Genomic DNA, 14,384 nt, shown 5'->3' with positions numbered 1-14,384 from the left:
CTCCACTTTCCCCTGTCCCCTATAGGGCTTGCTCATGAAGATAGATGCATTTCACTACATTCAGTTGGGTACTGTGTATCGGTAAGTATTCATCATGTTGGTTTCCAAATGGCTGGGTTGGCCAAGTTCAGACCCTACCCTAGCTTCTGGCAATTCATGGTTTGCAAGTTTATAATTGGCCTTGGGAAATGTTGGGTTGTGTTTCTTCTTTGCCTGGCTTACACTGATAGTATTTAGCAGTAATAAATACGTGATCAAACAAGGCAAGGGAAAGACGAATTTCTTGTTCTGCATGAAGTGGGCTAGAAGCATTGATATAATGTTCTGGCTTCTAATTTTCAAACTGGTTGGCCTAATGACAACATGTTGGGTCAGAATTTAACTTAGCTGTTATATGTCTGCATTGGAATGTATTTTATTATACCTGTGAAAGTTCTTGTCCTTTTGTAGCTCACATTTCATTTTGTGTGACCCAAGAATTATGTTGAGTTGCAAAATGTCTGATCCCTGCTGTGATGCTGTTACAAGAATACTTTAGATATTGTTATGTTCTAATTCAGTGTCTCTCAGCCTTGATATATGGACTTCAATTCCCTAGAATTTTGGCTCGGGAATTCTGGGAGTTAAAGTCCACACATCTTAAAGCTGCCAAGATTGAGAAACACTGATCTAATTGCTAAAAATACTGTTAGTATAATTCTAAGCACCTCTTTTCTAAATCTTGTGCAGAGGCTTGAAACCTGTTCCAGATGATGAAGTTCTGGAGATGTATGATGGCACCCATCATATTCCCTTGCACCAAGCCAGTGGCTTCTATGGAAAGGTAGAATTTCCCAGCGCTGTCTAAAGCTGTTATTCTCATGCTGAGTTTCCATTCCCAGACAAGCTGTGTGATTGGATGATAGCTGGGCTGATTGTCTTTATTTAATCTTCATATTAATAGTGTGCATGAAATGGAAAAAATATATTCTTTTGAACCAGAGCAAAATGTATATCATGTTCTAGAAATTTGGATTGCTTATAGTTAGGCAGAGCCAAACCTGGGATTTTTTGATTGCTGCAGATATTGAATGTAAGATGAAGCAAGTGGGTCAAAACAGTTTTGCCTTACCCCTCTTAGTCTTATCTTTTTTAAAAAATTCAAAACAAAAGCATTTTTGCATGGGAAGGATTCTTTATAATAAATTCCAAAATCTTATTTCAACTTATTTGGACCCTTAATTATTTTCTAACTTTCTAAAATCAAAGTTTTAATCACCTTTTTTTGCTGTTCATTCCAAAATAATTTTAAGTTCTTAAACTTAACCTTATTTTGCTAAGGATTGAAGGAAACTCATCTGGTTCTGTAAAACCTGTGGATCTAATGATTCCTAATAGGCAAAAAGCATTTACCAAAAGTGATTAGAAAAGGAAGTATGCAAATCTAGTGTCCTTTCGAAAGGTGCTGACTGTGGTTTGAATGAAGATGATTTTTCCTCATCCCCCAAAGCTCTGAACTCATCATAGACCACTGTTTTGTGGTCTCCTTGCAAGGAGCAACTGTCTGGAGCATTTGTAGGCAATCTCAAGTCCTTGTGTTTTCTGGGGAGGAATAGCCTAGAGCTGGCCTACTCACAGTTCTTCATTCCACCATGATTATTAGCTCTGCTTTTAATGTAGCTGTCTTCAGTTCTCATTTCTTTCCTGGAAGTTGCTACTCACTTTTCTTCTAATAGCCTATATCTAATCTCTCTCTCTCTCTGCACTTTCCTTCTAATCTATCTTTGTCCAAATTCCAGATTGTTTTGGAACAATCTGAATGTTGACTTTCTTAATTCTGCTTTTTAAAGGTTAATGATGTGTATGTGTTTTTGCTAAAAAGCCAGAGTTAAACTGAGTAACCTTTAATTTCTACAGAAATCCTTCAGAGTTAACACTAAATGAATGAAGATCAGAAGGCGTTCTAGTCTTGTCTTCTTATTTTAAAAAGGAAGGGCCTAATGGTCTAATAATTTGTACCCCTCTCCTTCTTTCTCTTTTCCTTCCAGGGCCCTGCTGTTAAGCAATTCATGGACATCTTTTCTCTGCCAGAAATGACACTCCTGGCTGTAGCCAATGACTTTTTCATCAGCAATGATATTGATTATGACCCCATCCATCTCTACAAAGATGTTACGGTATGTACTTCATCCCCCTTGGCAAGTTTCTCCCTTTTCACTCTTGTTTGTCTGGGAGAACTTTTGTGTTGAAAGTTAGGAGAAGGAGGAAGTGCTGTTGGCTGGCAGTTGTGTGTTTTCTTCCCAGTTCTGAGTGGGGGTAGGATTCTGGCAATTATTTTTGGGAGGTTTTGCAGGACATAGCGTCCTGTGTGATTTGTCCTACAACAAAATGACAAGATTTTAGGGCCTGGAGTTCTAAAGACCTGCATTAGGTCTGTTGGTTCCCGATTCTGTTTTTAAATAGACCTTTATTATAGAAGATTGTGACGTATCTCACCAGAGAGGAACAGGCTGTCCCGAGCTGGAGGAGGACTTGGGACGTGTTGCCTGCAAAGCTGCCAGGAAGGCTTATCTGTAAGCCCAACTGCTCCAAGGCGCACGTATTGAGGGCCCCTCAGCTTGTTTTTAGCATGTTTTTTTTTTTTTTTTTAAGTTAGAGACCAGAAAAACCATCTGTTCTGGCTGTTTGCCTCTCTGGAGGCTGCCCAGCCCCTGATTTTGAGCAAGAGGTCAGAATTGGCATTCTCATAAATAATGTTTTTGATCCATTCTTTTCTGCTCCTGTCCTTTTCTTCAGCTCCCACCTGCAGAACCTTAGTCTACCACCGGAGAAATGTGAATGGCAATTCTGAAGTTTACTTAACATTGAGAGGTTATCATTTAACCTCTGTTCGTGTGTATATGTATGTGTGTGTGTTTGTGAGAGAGAGAGAGAGAGAGAGGGAGGAAGGGGGGAGGAAGGGGGGAAAACAAGATCAGGTTACATGCTGTGCTTACAAATTTGGCTAAACTCTATAATGCCTTTTTTCCTACATATTTTAAAATGATTAGAAACAGCCTTGGGGGTTTTTTCAGATCAAATGATCCTTCTCAGTTGTCCCACAGGCTGCTATTTGCACGTGTGCAAAACATACAAATACAAGTTGCTTAATGTTTTGTTCCAGAAGGACAGATGAAGGTTTCTTTTCCAAGCCTTTTGCTTTCAGTTCTTTCTAAGATTGTATTTGTCTGTGTGTTTTGGTACTATTGTTATATTCTGATATCGTTTTAAAGGTTATATCTATTTTAATGTTTTACTTTGTGGTTTTAATTGTTACTTATGAATTACCCAATTACTTTTTTTGTTGATGGAACGTGTATAGAAATACTGAGAGCAGAGAAATAAAAAAAGATATATTTGACCATTATCCACAAAGTAGAGTTACGGCGAAGAGTTACTTTCACTCCCTCATACCACAGTTATCTACTGGTTACCCAAACCACAAACACACAATCATTACTGCTATTAAAAGTATTTTAATTTTTAAAGAGGAGATCAGATCACGAACCTTGAGTATTGTTTTCTGGTTTATTCTTTAGAGCATAACCAAGAAATAAAAAGCAGAGGTGAGACAGAAGGCATAACACTGATGTGGTCTCCCTACTCATGTTGTATTTGAAATGCAGCCCAGAGGTAGAAATGTCAAGGCCTACAATGTTAACATTTATTTCTGGAATTCATTTCTTTTTTTCTCCCATCATTTCCACAGGATGCCATCCGGGATGTTCATATTAAAGGTTTTATGTACAAGTGGATTATGCAAGATCTGGGTGAGTTGTCTATCTGCTATAGCAGTATTTTTAAGCCTTGGAAACTTTAAACTACATGGATTTTTTAAAACTACATGGACGGTGGGGCGGTGATTAGAATGCAGTACTGCAGGCTACTTCTGCTGCCTGCCGGCTGCCTGCAACTTGCCAGTTCAAATCTCACCAGGCTCAAGGCTTCCAAGATTGGTAAAATGGAAGACCCAGATTGTTGGGGGCAATATGATGACTCAGTAAACCGCTTAGAGAAGGCTGTAAAGTGGTATATAAGTCTTAAGTGCTATTGCTATTTCAGCTCCCAGAAATACACAGCCATGCTGGCTGGGAAATTCTGGGAGTTGAAATTTGCACAGCTTAAAATTGCCAGGGTTGAGAAACAGTGATTGATATAGGAAAAGCAAGAAAAGAGCCTGCTGGTGTTCAGCCCACAGGTCTGCCCTTATGGCATACAAGTAGTTAAGCCGTTGACTTAGCGACAGCAATCGGGACCAGAATTTTGGTTCCTAAGCAGTGAGATTGAAAAGCAAGCTGTTGTTTTACTGCATCATTTAGCGACTGCAATCCTGGCTTTCTCAGCAGACATTGTTATGTGAGAACCATGTGTTGTTAAACAGAGGGAATTCTAGATAAGGAGTGAAGGGGTGCGTCGGGGAGGGGGAAGCCCTGGAAAACTAGGTGCAGGCCATATATGAGTTGGGGAGTGCTACAGTGCAGTACAAAGCTGCAGCCACTCCTGGAAACCTTACTCATCCCCAGCTCGGCTCAGCAGTGTGGCATAAAGCGAGCGCACCCCAGGAAACCTCAACTGCCCACTCAGCCCAGCAGCACTTATGAGTGCAAGGGCACTGCTACTCTTCCATCTGCCTATCTCCCTCCCCCCCAAAAAAAATCTATGCCCTTTTTGTCACCCTGCACAATGGCACTCATCAGTGGTAGCACTGGAGCTGGTGCTGAAATAGAGGCCCAGAGCCTTCAGCAGTCTCAACCAGCTGTCCCTGCCCCCAGATCTCTACTTCAGACCCAACACTGCCCCTGTGTTGGGGGGCAAGGGGGCAATGATGGGACTTTGCAAAATGCTGCTGGCATGGCTGGCCACAGTGTGGGGCTTGAGGTTGCATTTCTCAGTGGCAACAGCCGCTGGGGCTGAAGTAGAGACCTAGGAGTGATGGCAGCTGGCTGAGACTGCTGAAGGCCCTGGGCCTCTACTTCAGCACCTGTTGTGGTGTTGCCTCCGCCAAGTGTCACTGTGCAAAGTGGACAAAAGTTATAGATGGAGGGAGATTGGCAGGTGGGTGGGAATAGCAGCACCCTTATGGTCATGGGCCACCAAACACCCAAATTTTGATTACATGACAGTGGGGGTGCTGCAATGACTGTAACATTAAGCATGGGTCACAAGCAGTGGTGGGTTTCAAAAAATTTTACTACCAGTTCTGTGGGCGTGGCTTGGTGGGCGTGGCAGGGGAAGGATAAAATCTCCATTCCCACACCACCCCAGGAGAAGGATACTGTAAAATATCCATTCCCACCCCACCCCACGGGAAGGATACAGTAAAATCTCCATTCTGTCCCCAGTCCAGGGGAAGGTTATTGCAAAATCCCCATTTCCTCCTGATCAGCTGGGACTCAGGAGGCAGAGAAGAGATGGGGGCGGGGCCAGTCAGAATTTTTACTACCGATTCTCCGAACTACTCAAAATTTCTGCTACCGGTTCTCCAGAACTGGTCAGAACCTGCTGAAACCCACCTCTGGTCACAAGTCCATTTTTTAATGCTGTCATAATTTCAAATGGTCACTGAAGAAATGGTCCTAAATCGAGAATTGCTTGTAATTCTTAAAGGCGTCTGTCCATCTTCCTTCTTCCAGAGCAATATATCCTGCACGGGGATGAGACCTACGCTGTGCTGCACCGTTTGGCCAAAAGTGGCAAGAAACTCTTCCTCATCACCAATAGCCCCTTCAGCTTTGTGTGAGTTTCAGCATGCCCGGACTCTAAAATACGTCTGGGCTATTTGGGATTATTTTTGTTTTTCTTAAATTACCAGAGATTTAACATTTTTTTCAGGAGTTTAACTTTAGCTTTAGTTTGGCTGGTGAGTTGGATTGCATTCCAACTTTTTTATCTGGATGCAAGTTTCTTATTTAATTATTAGGTTTGCACTCATCAAATCCATTTACCTGGCTCTTTTTTATCAGCGTTATGCATTTTTATGTTGTTAATGTTTTTATGCCTTTTGCTGTATACCCCAGAATATATAGCAAGATTATATACTAAATATATAATATTAAGAGTGAGATGGGCGGTACCCAAATTTTATCAATAAAAATCAGTTCTCCCTTTCATTCAAGAGTTCAAGATTGCATACATGGCATTGCCTTTTATCCCCACAACAACATAGGAGAAAATATTTAAGGTCGATTAATTAATTAAACTGTTTTAATTTAATCATTTAATTATTTTAATTTAATCTAGATGGGCAACGTTTTGAGGTGCTACTGATAGCACAACACCCTCAGGTGTCTTGTTGCCAGCTCTTGTCTAGCATTTCTGAACCTTTGGAACTTTAAGCTCAATGGACTTAAACTCCCAGAATCCCCCAGCCAGCATGATAGTGGGAGAGATTCTTGTTTCACAGTTGCTCCCTACTCTGTACTTTCGGTACCAAAATACCCCTCCTAATTCTCTTCCTTTTTCTCCCTGTTTCCCCTAGTGATAAAGGAATGCGCTACATGGTGGGCAAGGATTGGCGAGACTTCTTTGATGTGGTCATAGTCCAGGCAGACAAGCCTCATTTCTTCAATGACTGTGTCAAGTGAGTGTTGCATTTCCGCATGTGGGGATGAGCTAATGAATGTCCTGAGGGCATTTGATACCTTTCTGGTTAATGGAACTGGCACACTGCTGCACGTACATTCTGCTGAATTACACCCGAGTCAGCAATTTGTGGGCTATGTTTAGCCTCCTTGACCCCTTGTTTTGTGATATTTAGAGCCCCTGAAGATTGTGCTGCAGAAATGCAATTGTACACCAGGATTAAAAAAAAAAAAACATGCTAGGAATCTAGTTCTCCCCTACTGCATTTTAAAAAGGCAGACAGAAGATTGACTTTTCAATCCTGCCTCTGCCAGTAATGTCACTGTGTCACCATCATGCTCCCTACAGTTTTTTTTAAGGCATGGTCTGTGACTGCAATATTGCAAAAAAAAAAAAAAAAAAGGTAGTGTGTTTCTCAGTCCTGCCATTGTTGCTCAATTTCTGTGGAGAGTAGACAGATCAGCGCATGTTGTGTACTGATAATATGTGGCTTTGGGGGAGTGCCCTGAGTAGATTATAGCTCAGACCTGAAAGCACAATGAAAACTACTCATGCTAAAAATGAGGGAGTTGTTCCTTTAAGACCATGAGAGCAAAATATCCTACCTCTGACTATTGGCAGAGTTCTTTGGTTGCAGCATTTCATTTGCTGGTTGTTAGAGAGGATTTTTTTTTTCTCCTGCATATATTTTAACTTCTATATTCTAGCACTTCCTTTGTTTTTCTTTCATTTTTAGATATATTTTTTTTGTCTCTCTACCCTAAATCATCATTGGTTTCTTTTTCTGGCTACAATAAAAAGTAGAAATAGAAAATTTGACGAACAATTGCTGACTGTATGAGAGAGGCTACGATGAACTATACTTGAACTCTGCATATCCTGATTTCCTTTCCTGATATAAATTTACATCACTGGCCATTACGTAGGGTTTTTTAAAATTCTTTGTGCAAGACTTATTTAAAATGCTGTACCATGTCTTTTCAAACCTCTAGATATGTCAAAGGATTGTGTCATGGGTATCCAGCATTCCCGGAGGGCACTTGATTGGGGGAGGCTGCTGAACAAATAAATTATAAAATCAAGATTCCTAATTTCCTTTAGACTTTAGGCAGGGGTGGGTTCTACTTACCTTTACTATCGGTTCGCAATGGAAGCGTGCATGCGTGCTTGCTTTGCTCACACGCACGTCTGTGCGTGCACAGAAGCTTCTGCGCATGCGCAGATCACCCTTGATGATGTCAGTGCGGATGGGCGGAGCCTCCCGCCGTTTTTACTACCAGTTCTATAGAACCGGACAGAACCGGGAACAACCCACCACTGCCTTTAGGATCATTTGATACCCACCTGAAATTTGCAGAAAATGTGTACATAGGTGTAACATACAGCAGTGTTAATGTTTCCTATAGAGTAGTGTTTCTCAACCTTGGCAGCTTTAAGATCTGTGGACTTCAACTCCCAGAATTCCCCAGCCTGCATTAAAGAATTTGTGCCTATGTGTGTGAGAAAAATATCTCTGGATTTTGGAGTCAGATGTTAGAACTCCTGTGCTGCCCTCCCCTTGTATAGTGGAAAGCAAAAGGCCTTCCTGGCAGCCTCTCCAAACTGATACTCATTTTTCCTTCCAGGCCTTTCCGGCGACTGGATAGCAATGGAGATCTGCAGTGGGACAAAATAAATAAGCTGGAGAAAGGACAAGTGTATAAACAGGTAGGGAACATTGACATTAGGTGGTCTGTGTTTTTGGAGGAAGCAAGGTAACACTTACATGCGATATGATTTTAATGCCTTGATCCTTGAGTGTGACTAACTCCATCAGCATAAAAAAAAATTAAGACTGCTGCTGATACTTGATGGTGTCTCCTGCTAAATTACTAATTATCCACCTTCAACCTTCTCAACCCCTTTGAGCTTCTTTGCAAACTTTGGAGGGAAAGTAAGTCAGAGATGTAATGAGATGAAGGAGGAATCTCCACTCTAGTTGCTGTACTGAAAGGGCATATTACCCAGTTAGCCCGAGTAAAATAAGCTTTGAATTATATATGCTCCCCACTTCCTCCTTTGAGATTTGCCCTGTGGGTATAGAGACGAGAGAAGAAGCACATGAGGACATGTTTCAGGAGTGGCAGTACTGGGCATCTGTTGTGACCTACTTCCAAGAAAAGTGCCACCTTCCTGGAGTCTTGGACCTCCTCCTACTGCTACTGATGTTCCTCTTTCCAAACACCCAGTCTACCTACCATCTCTGTCTGGGACAGAGGGTGAGGTGACAGAAATAAGAACAGCTGCCAGCTCTTGCTTGGGTCTAATTATTTAAGTTTGAGGTGGAGACTTGGCCAAGGTTGGATAACTAGGTGAGAGAAAAGGCAAAAGGGGGATTGAGTGTTATATGGTAATTTGCTCAGAGGTCTCTTGAGTCCTGGAGACAGTGTAGAGAGCCAGCTTTTCTGTACCTGCAAGATATGAAGGGGAACCTTCCCTTTTTCCTCTGTGATATAAAATATTGTCTAGGAATGTTGGTCTTGTATCCGTGCAGTTCTTCTAATCATTCTAATGCAACATTTCTACAATCTTAGGGCAACCTTTTTGACTTCCTCCGGCTCACAGGCTGGCGTGGATCCAAGGTGCTCTATTTTGGGGATCATCTCTACAGTGACCTGGCGGTGAGCACTTTGGGCATAATCTTCTGGGTCACCAAGAGAGGGTTGTGGGGAAGTTGGGTCTTCTAGATTTTCTTCCCAGCCCTGTAATGTCTCTCGTGATCCTATAAATCTTACCCATTATTATATCTCTCTGCCCCAGGACTTGATGCTGAGGCATGGCTGGCGGACAGGGGCCATCGTTCCTGAACTAGAAACTGAGACAAAAATGGTCAACACAGAGCAGTACTCCCAAGCACTCACTTGGCTACAAGCCTTAACTGGATTGCTAGAGCGAATGCAGGTACAGATAAAAATTAGGATGCTTGCTTGGCTGCTGGGAATGGAAGGGGGAAGGCCCCAAATTCTTGATGGAACCAGTGTGGAAGAGAGGTGCTCCCTGAGTAACGTAGAGCAGGGAATACTTAAAACAGCATCGCAGTCAGTCGCTCTCAAGCCAGTTAACTCAGAATAAATGGGACCTAAGGGACTAAGCAGCTTCAGGGGAAGGTAAAATTGGTTCTAAGAAGCTAGTTTAGTGAGTTTTGGGAGAAGGGGGAACAGTAATTACAGGGCTCTCTTAACTTTTTGGTTCTTGTTCCTAAAAAGATGTTTCAAGATCCCGAATCCCAGCAGGTGTTGCAGGACTGGATGAAGGAGCGCCAGGAACTCAGGTATTTTATTTCTTCTCCCTCCTTTTCAGGGACTTCAGTATGCTAGTTCAGACTTACAAATTAGTTACTTTCCTGCTTGCCCGATTAACAAATAGGAACTGCCTCCATCCTACTGAACATAAAGATTTTTATTTTTTCTTACGAAGTGAAATTGTATGCACATACTCTGTTACCCTTTTCAGAATTAAAATAAAATTCAGGCCTCTAAATTCTGCAGAGTTAATTGGGACCTTAATTGGTGGTTTTGCCTATTTTTAAAAAAAATCTAGTTCCTTTTTATTTTGACAATTTATCACTGCTTTTTGGTCTCTTCACCTCCTGGATTCATGATTTTCCACTTCAGCTTTGTTACAGGTGGTATAATTTGAACCCCACTGAATTAATTGATTTAATTTTTTAAAAAGTTACTTATCTTTAATTCAGCTTAGTCAGGATTCAACCCATCATTCTCTCTATCCTGTTGAAACAAAACTTAGAATTTATTGACCTTTTTCCATTTTCTCTCCCCAGCATCAAATCTACATTTGAATTTATCTTGGATGTAGATTTACCTCAACATAGTGTTACTTTGTAAAGTATTACAAAGATTTATATTACAGCATTGTACATTGTCCAGTTGTGCTTAGGCTGAAGCTCCCATCATCCACAACTAAGCATCCACTCCAATAGAAAGAATAAAACTTTATTTTGGTTATAGACCACTCAGCAGCAAGACGTAGTTTTTGCTCTTCTCTCTGGTATTCCTTATTTTCTAAAACACATTTGATTAGCAATGTGGGAAATAGAATTGTGAATGAGATAAGTTTCACGTAAAGTTTTAATAGACTGGTTTCAGGCTGGTTTACACAGGTCCAAACATGTCCTTTATTGCATACTTGTAATTCCCTCATGGAATTCTGTTTTGTGTTTACTTGACTGACTCATTTATCAGCCTCATTGACTCTTTCTTGATGGGCAAAGCCATGTAAATAGAATCTCTCATTGTTCCCTTAGAAGCTAAATCACCAGTTGCAGTATCTTGAAAAACAGAGCAAATAAATCTTCTATTAATCTGGAGCATCTAATTTCTCCTTCTCTGCAACAACTACAGTGAGCTATTGGCCACAATAACATTGTCTTCTTGGTTCTAATGATTCCCCCCCCCCCCCCTGCTCAACCATGTCTGATTCTAAAGAGATTGCGTGGATAAGTCTCTGCAGTTTTCTTGGCAAGATTTTTCAGAAGTGGTTTGCCATTGCCGCCTTCCTAGGGCTGAGAGAAAGTGATTAGTTCAAGGCCATCCAGCTGGATTTGTGCCCAAGGCAAGACTAGAACCCACAGTGCCTGGTTTTGAGCCTGATGCCTTAATCACTGCATCAGGGTGGCTCTTATGACTTATCCTTTGCCAGATTCTATTACAAAGCCAAGCCGTAAGTGGCTAGACATGGAATCCTGCTTGAGCTCCAGAAGAGAAATCCTGAGTTGATGGGGATTGGAGAATGGGGAGGGAAACATAAATTTCATCTCAGCTCGCTTTTTTTGTAAAGCACGCATTAAATAGTCAAACAAAGCCACCTTTGATGTAAAAGTGAAAAAGTGACAAGAGAGGCAACAGATCCTTTTTTGAAAATAGTGTTCCGGCTTCTATACAAAGATTCCACAGCAGAGAGAATGACCTTCATACTGTTTTGGGAATTCTTTTCTGCCTGTTCATTTTAATATAGCTTCTTAAATGGTATTGATAACATCATTTGTGAGTTCCCTTAGTGCTGTTCGGAAGCCTGGGGAGTTGCTATTTGTTTAAAAACTATGTTCTGTTCCTGCTGTCCTTTGATGCTTGGAGCTAGTTGAAATGTCACAGATAGTTTAAAATAAATATACATTAAAGAAAATCCCAGGCATGATTGACAGTTTCAACAGCTCTGCTCCTGCCTTATGCTGAGAGTAGTTATTTTGGTATGAGCAATAGCTTCCTTTTGCACATGTGCACCTTGGCACGCACAGACACTGACAATTTCATGAAAGAATTGCAAGCACAGGCTTTGCTGTTGAGAATCATATCCCATTTAATAAAGGTAGGAGTTTATGTCTGTAGACTTGCCCTCTCCTTGGGACTGTATGCTCTAGGCATGACATAAACTCTTTTAGATTATAGTAAGGCTTCGTATTGTTTTAACCTCTGAGTTGCATGGAAAAAAAACCTAGCTCAGATTGTCTAATAATAAAGCAAAGGAACTTAAAAACTATAATACAGAAAATACCTTATCACAAAATATCCAAGTTTAATGATACAATCGCTTGGTCTTATTGCCATGCGCTCAAAAGCCCGATTGGGCTTATTTTTTTTTTTTTTTTTTTTAATTTGATTTATATGCCGCCCTTCTCCGGAGACTCAGGGCGGCTTACAATGCGTTAAGCAATAGCCTTCATACTTTTGTATATTTATACAAAGTCAGCTTATTGCCCCCACAAACTGGGTCCTCATTTCACCTACCTTAGAAAGGATGGAAGGCTGAGTCAACCTTGAGCCTTGGAGAGATTCGAACCAGCAGTAATTGCAGGCAGCTGTGTTAATAACAGGGTGCTTAGACCACTGTACTATCAAGGCTCTTGATTATTATCAGGGGATGTCTTATTTTGGGGGAAACAGGGTAATATGAAATGGAATTCTCTGATGTACTGTAAAAATAACAGTGCAGAATTGATGGAGATAAATGGAAATGTTCTATCTGCAGTTTTGTAAGGTAAAACATTTCTTTGATTCTATTTTACTTGGCTATGGAGAGGAATAATATGTTTTATAAGCTTTGTCACTCCATACCTCAATCCTATTCTGCAGCAACTTGGTGTTTTGAATATTCAGGTGTAATGTCCAGACCTTAGTAATCTTCATAACCATAAAATAATGTTAGATCAATTCTAGAAATTAAAATACAGTTTGGATCTGAGGGCAGGCAATGTATAACCTTAGTGCCCTCCAGTATTTTCTTTTAAGAAGAAGCTATATATTGCGAGATAAAATGCAACCTTCTGTCATCTTCATTTGGAAAACAACCACTGGCCACACTGCAAGATTGTTAGAAAATAGATGCTCAGAATAAAATAGGAACACATACTCATACACATATATTTGCTAGGAATAAAATAGGAAAATTAGTTGCTTGATAAATAGAAACTTGGTGGAACTCAACCTTCTGATGCTGGATATGCTATTATTGGCTATGTCCACCCTAGAGACCCTGAGAATACCTAATCTACAGTTACGGCTTCAAGGTATAAAAATAATGCACAGTAAAATCTTGCATCTTAAATATTTATGTTAAATTCCAACCTCGATTCTTAGAAAATTCTTTAATATAATCTTTGTAGTATTTTATTCAGATACTCCACCTTGCCAACTGAGTCATCTCTGGAGAATGAAATTCCAGCAATCCTGATTGTTTGATCACTTTTTCTTTTTCTTTCTCCTCCTGCATGCTCTTTCAGGGCACTCACCAAGAACCTCTTCAACCCGCAGTTTGGCAGTATCTTTCGCACGTGCCACAATCCCACATACTTCTCTCGCCGCCTGTGCCGTTTTTCGGATGTCTACATGGCCTCCCTCAGCTGTTTGCTCAATTATGATCTCAAATACACCTTTTACCCAAGACGTACCCCCTTGCAACACGAGGCTCCCCTTTGGATGGATCAACTCTGCACTGGCTGCATGAAGACTCCCTTCCTGGAAGAGATGGCACATATCCGCTAGGGACTAATTGGGGAGATGTTTGCAGGTGTTCATGCTCCTAACTTTAGGGCAGTGATGGGATGGATTTAAAATCTTACATGGTTCTTCGTATTAGAATCAAACCTGTGGTCTGTGGTTACATGTCAGATTTACAAAGCAAGGGGCCTGCTAAGCTTTAATGATTGCTCTTTGGCATTCATTTTTGCTTATGGATTTAAGACCTTTGTGGCTCACACCGAGATCTAGCAAGTCTGGCCCATTGTTCTTTGTTGGAACATCAGCAGCTTCCCAGTGAGACTGCAAAAGTTCGAACAGGCCCATTAATGGAGCATTGTCTGCCCTTGTTGCCAGCTGTGCTGCAGAATTTGGAATTTCCATGTACACAGAGAGAAGGGGCTTTGAACTGGCCCGGAATCTGTTTGTTGGTTCTCCCTTAGGGTTGGGTGCTTCTCCTAGACCTAGACAAATATGCTTAGTATATGCTAGGTGGAAGACCTTGGTTTTGTAGATCGGTACACAAAGTTCTCGTCCCTTGTAGAAATACATATATTTTGTAGTGTTTGAAGTTTACATTCCCTCCCCAACTGTAAGGTCTTTTTTTGCTTGGAGCGGAGAACAGGGTGGGAAAATGGGGCAGTGGGGTGGGGGGAGTTTCCTGTCCTGTCTCCCCATTGAAATGGGAGGGATAGGAGGTGCTATAGAGGGGATGGTATTTTTAGCTGATCACTGGAATTTTATAATGTTAATAAAAGAGCAGTGTGAAATCCA

The 14,384-nt window shown here is 41.1% G+C and overlaps 1 protein-coding gene across 1 annotated transcript in view; it reads left to right on the top strand.

The window, feature by feature from the left end:
• The window catches only part of LOC117675524 (5'-nucleotidase domain-containing protein 2-like), a 23,928-nt gene extending 9,544 nt beyond the window's left edge, over positions 1-14,384 (top strand). Inside the window, exons 4-14 of the mRNA XM_034434252.2 lie at positions 26-81; positions 730-823; positions 2,028-2,156; positions 3,728-3,788; positions 5,652-5,754; positions 6,497-6,598; positions 8,226-8,307; positions 9,174-9,260; positions 9,400-9,540; positions 9,846-9,910; positions 13,376-14,384. Of these exons, the coding sequence (XP_034290143.1) occupies positions 26-81; positions 730-823; positions 2,028-2,156; positions 3,728-3,788; positions 5,652-5,754; positions 6,497-6,598; positions 8,226-8,307; positions 9,174-9,260; positions 9,400-9,540; positions 9,846-9,910; positions 13,376-13,637 (1,182 nt within the window). The 3' untranslated portion in view covers positions 13,638-14,384. The remainder of the gene's footprint in view (positions 1-25; positions 82-729; positions 824-2,027; positions 2,157-3,727; positions 3,789-5,651; positions 5,755-6,496; positions 6,599-8,225; positions 8,308-9,173; positions 9,261-9,399; positions 9,541-9,845; positions 9,911-13,375) is intronic.

Source organism: Pantherophis guttatus, chromosome 2, assembly GCF_059756535.1.
Source record: "Pantherophis guttatus breed Tessera chromosome 2, ASM5975653v1, whole genome shotgun sequence".
Lineage (NCBI taxonomy): Eukaryota > Metazoa > Chordata > Lepidosauria > Squamata > Colubridae > Pantherophis > Pantherophis guttatus.
The sequence above is the reverse complement of the archived record's forward strand: the minus strand, read 5'-3'. Positions and strand labels throughout refer to the sequence as shown.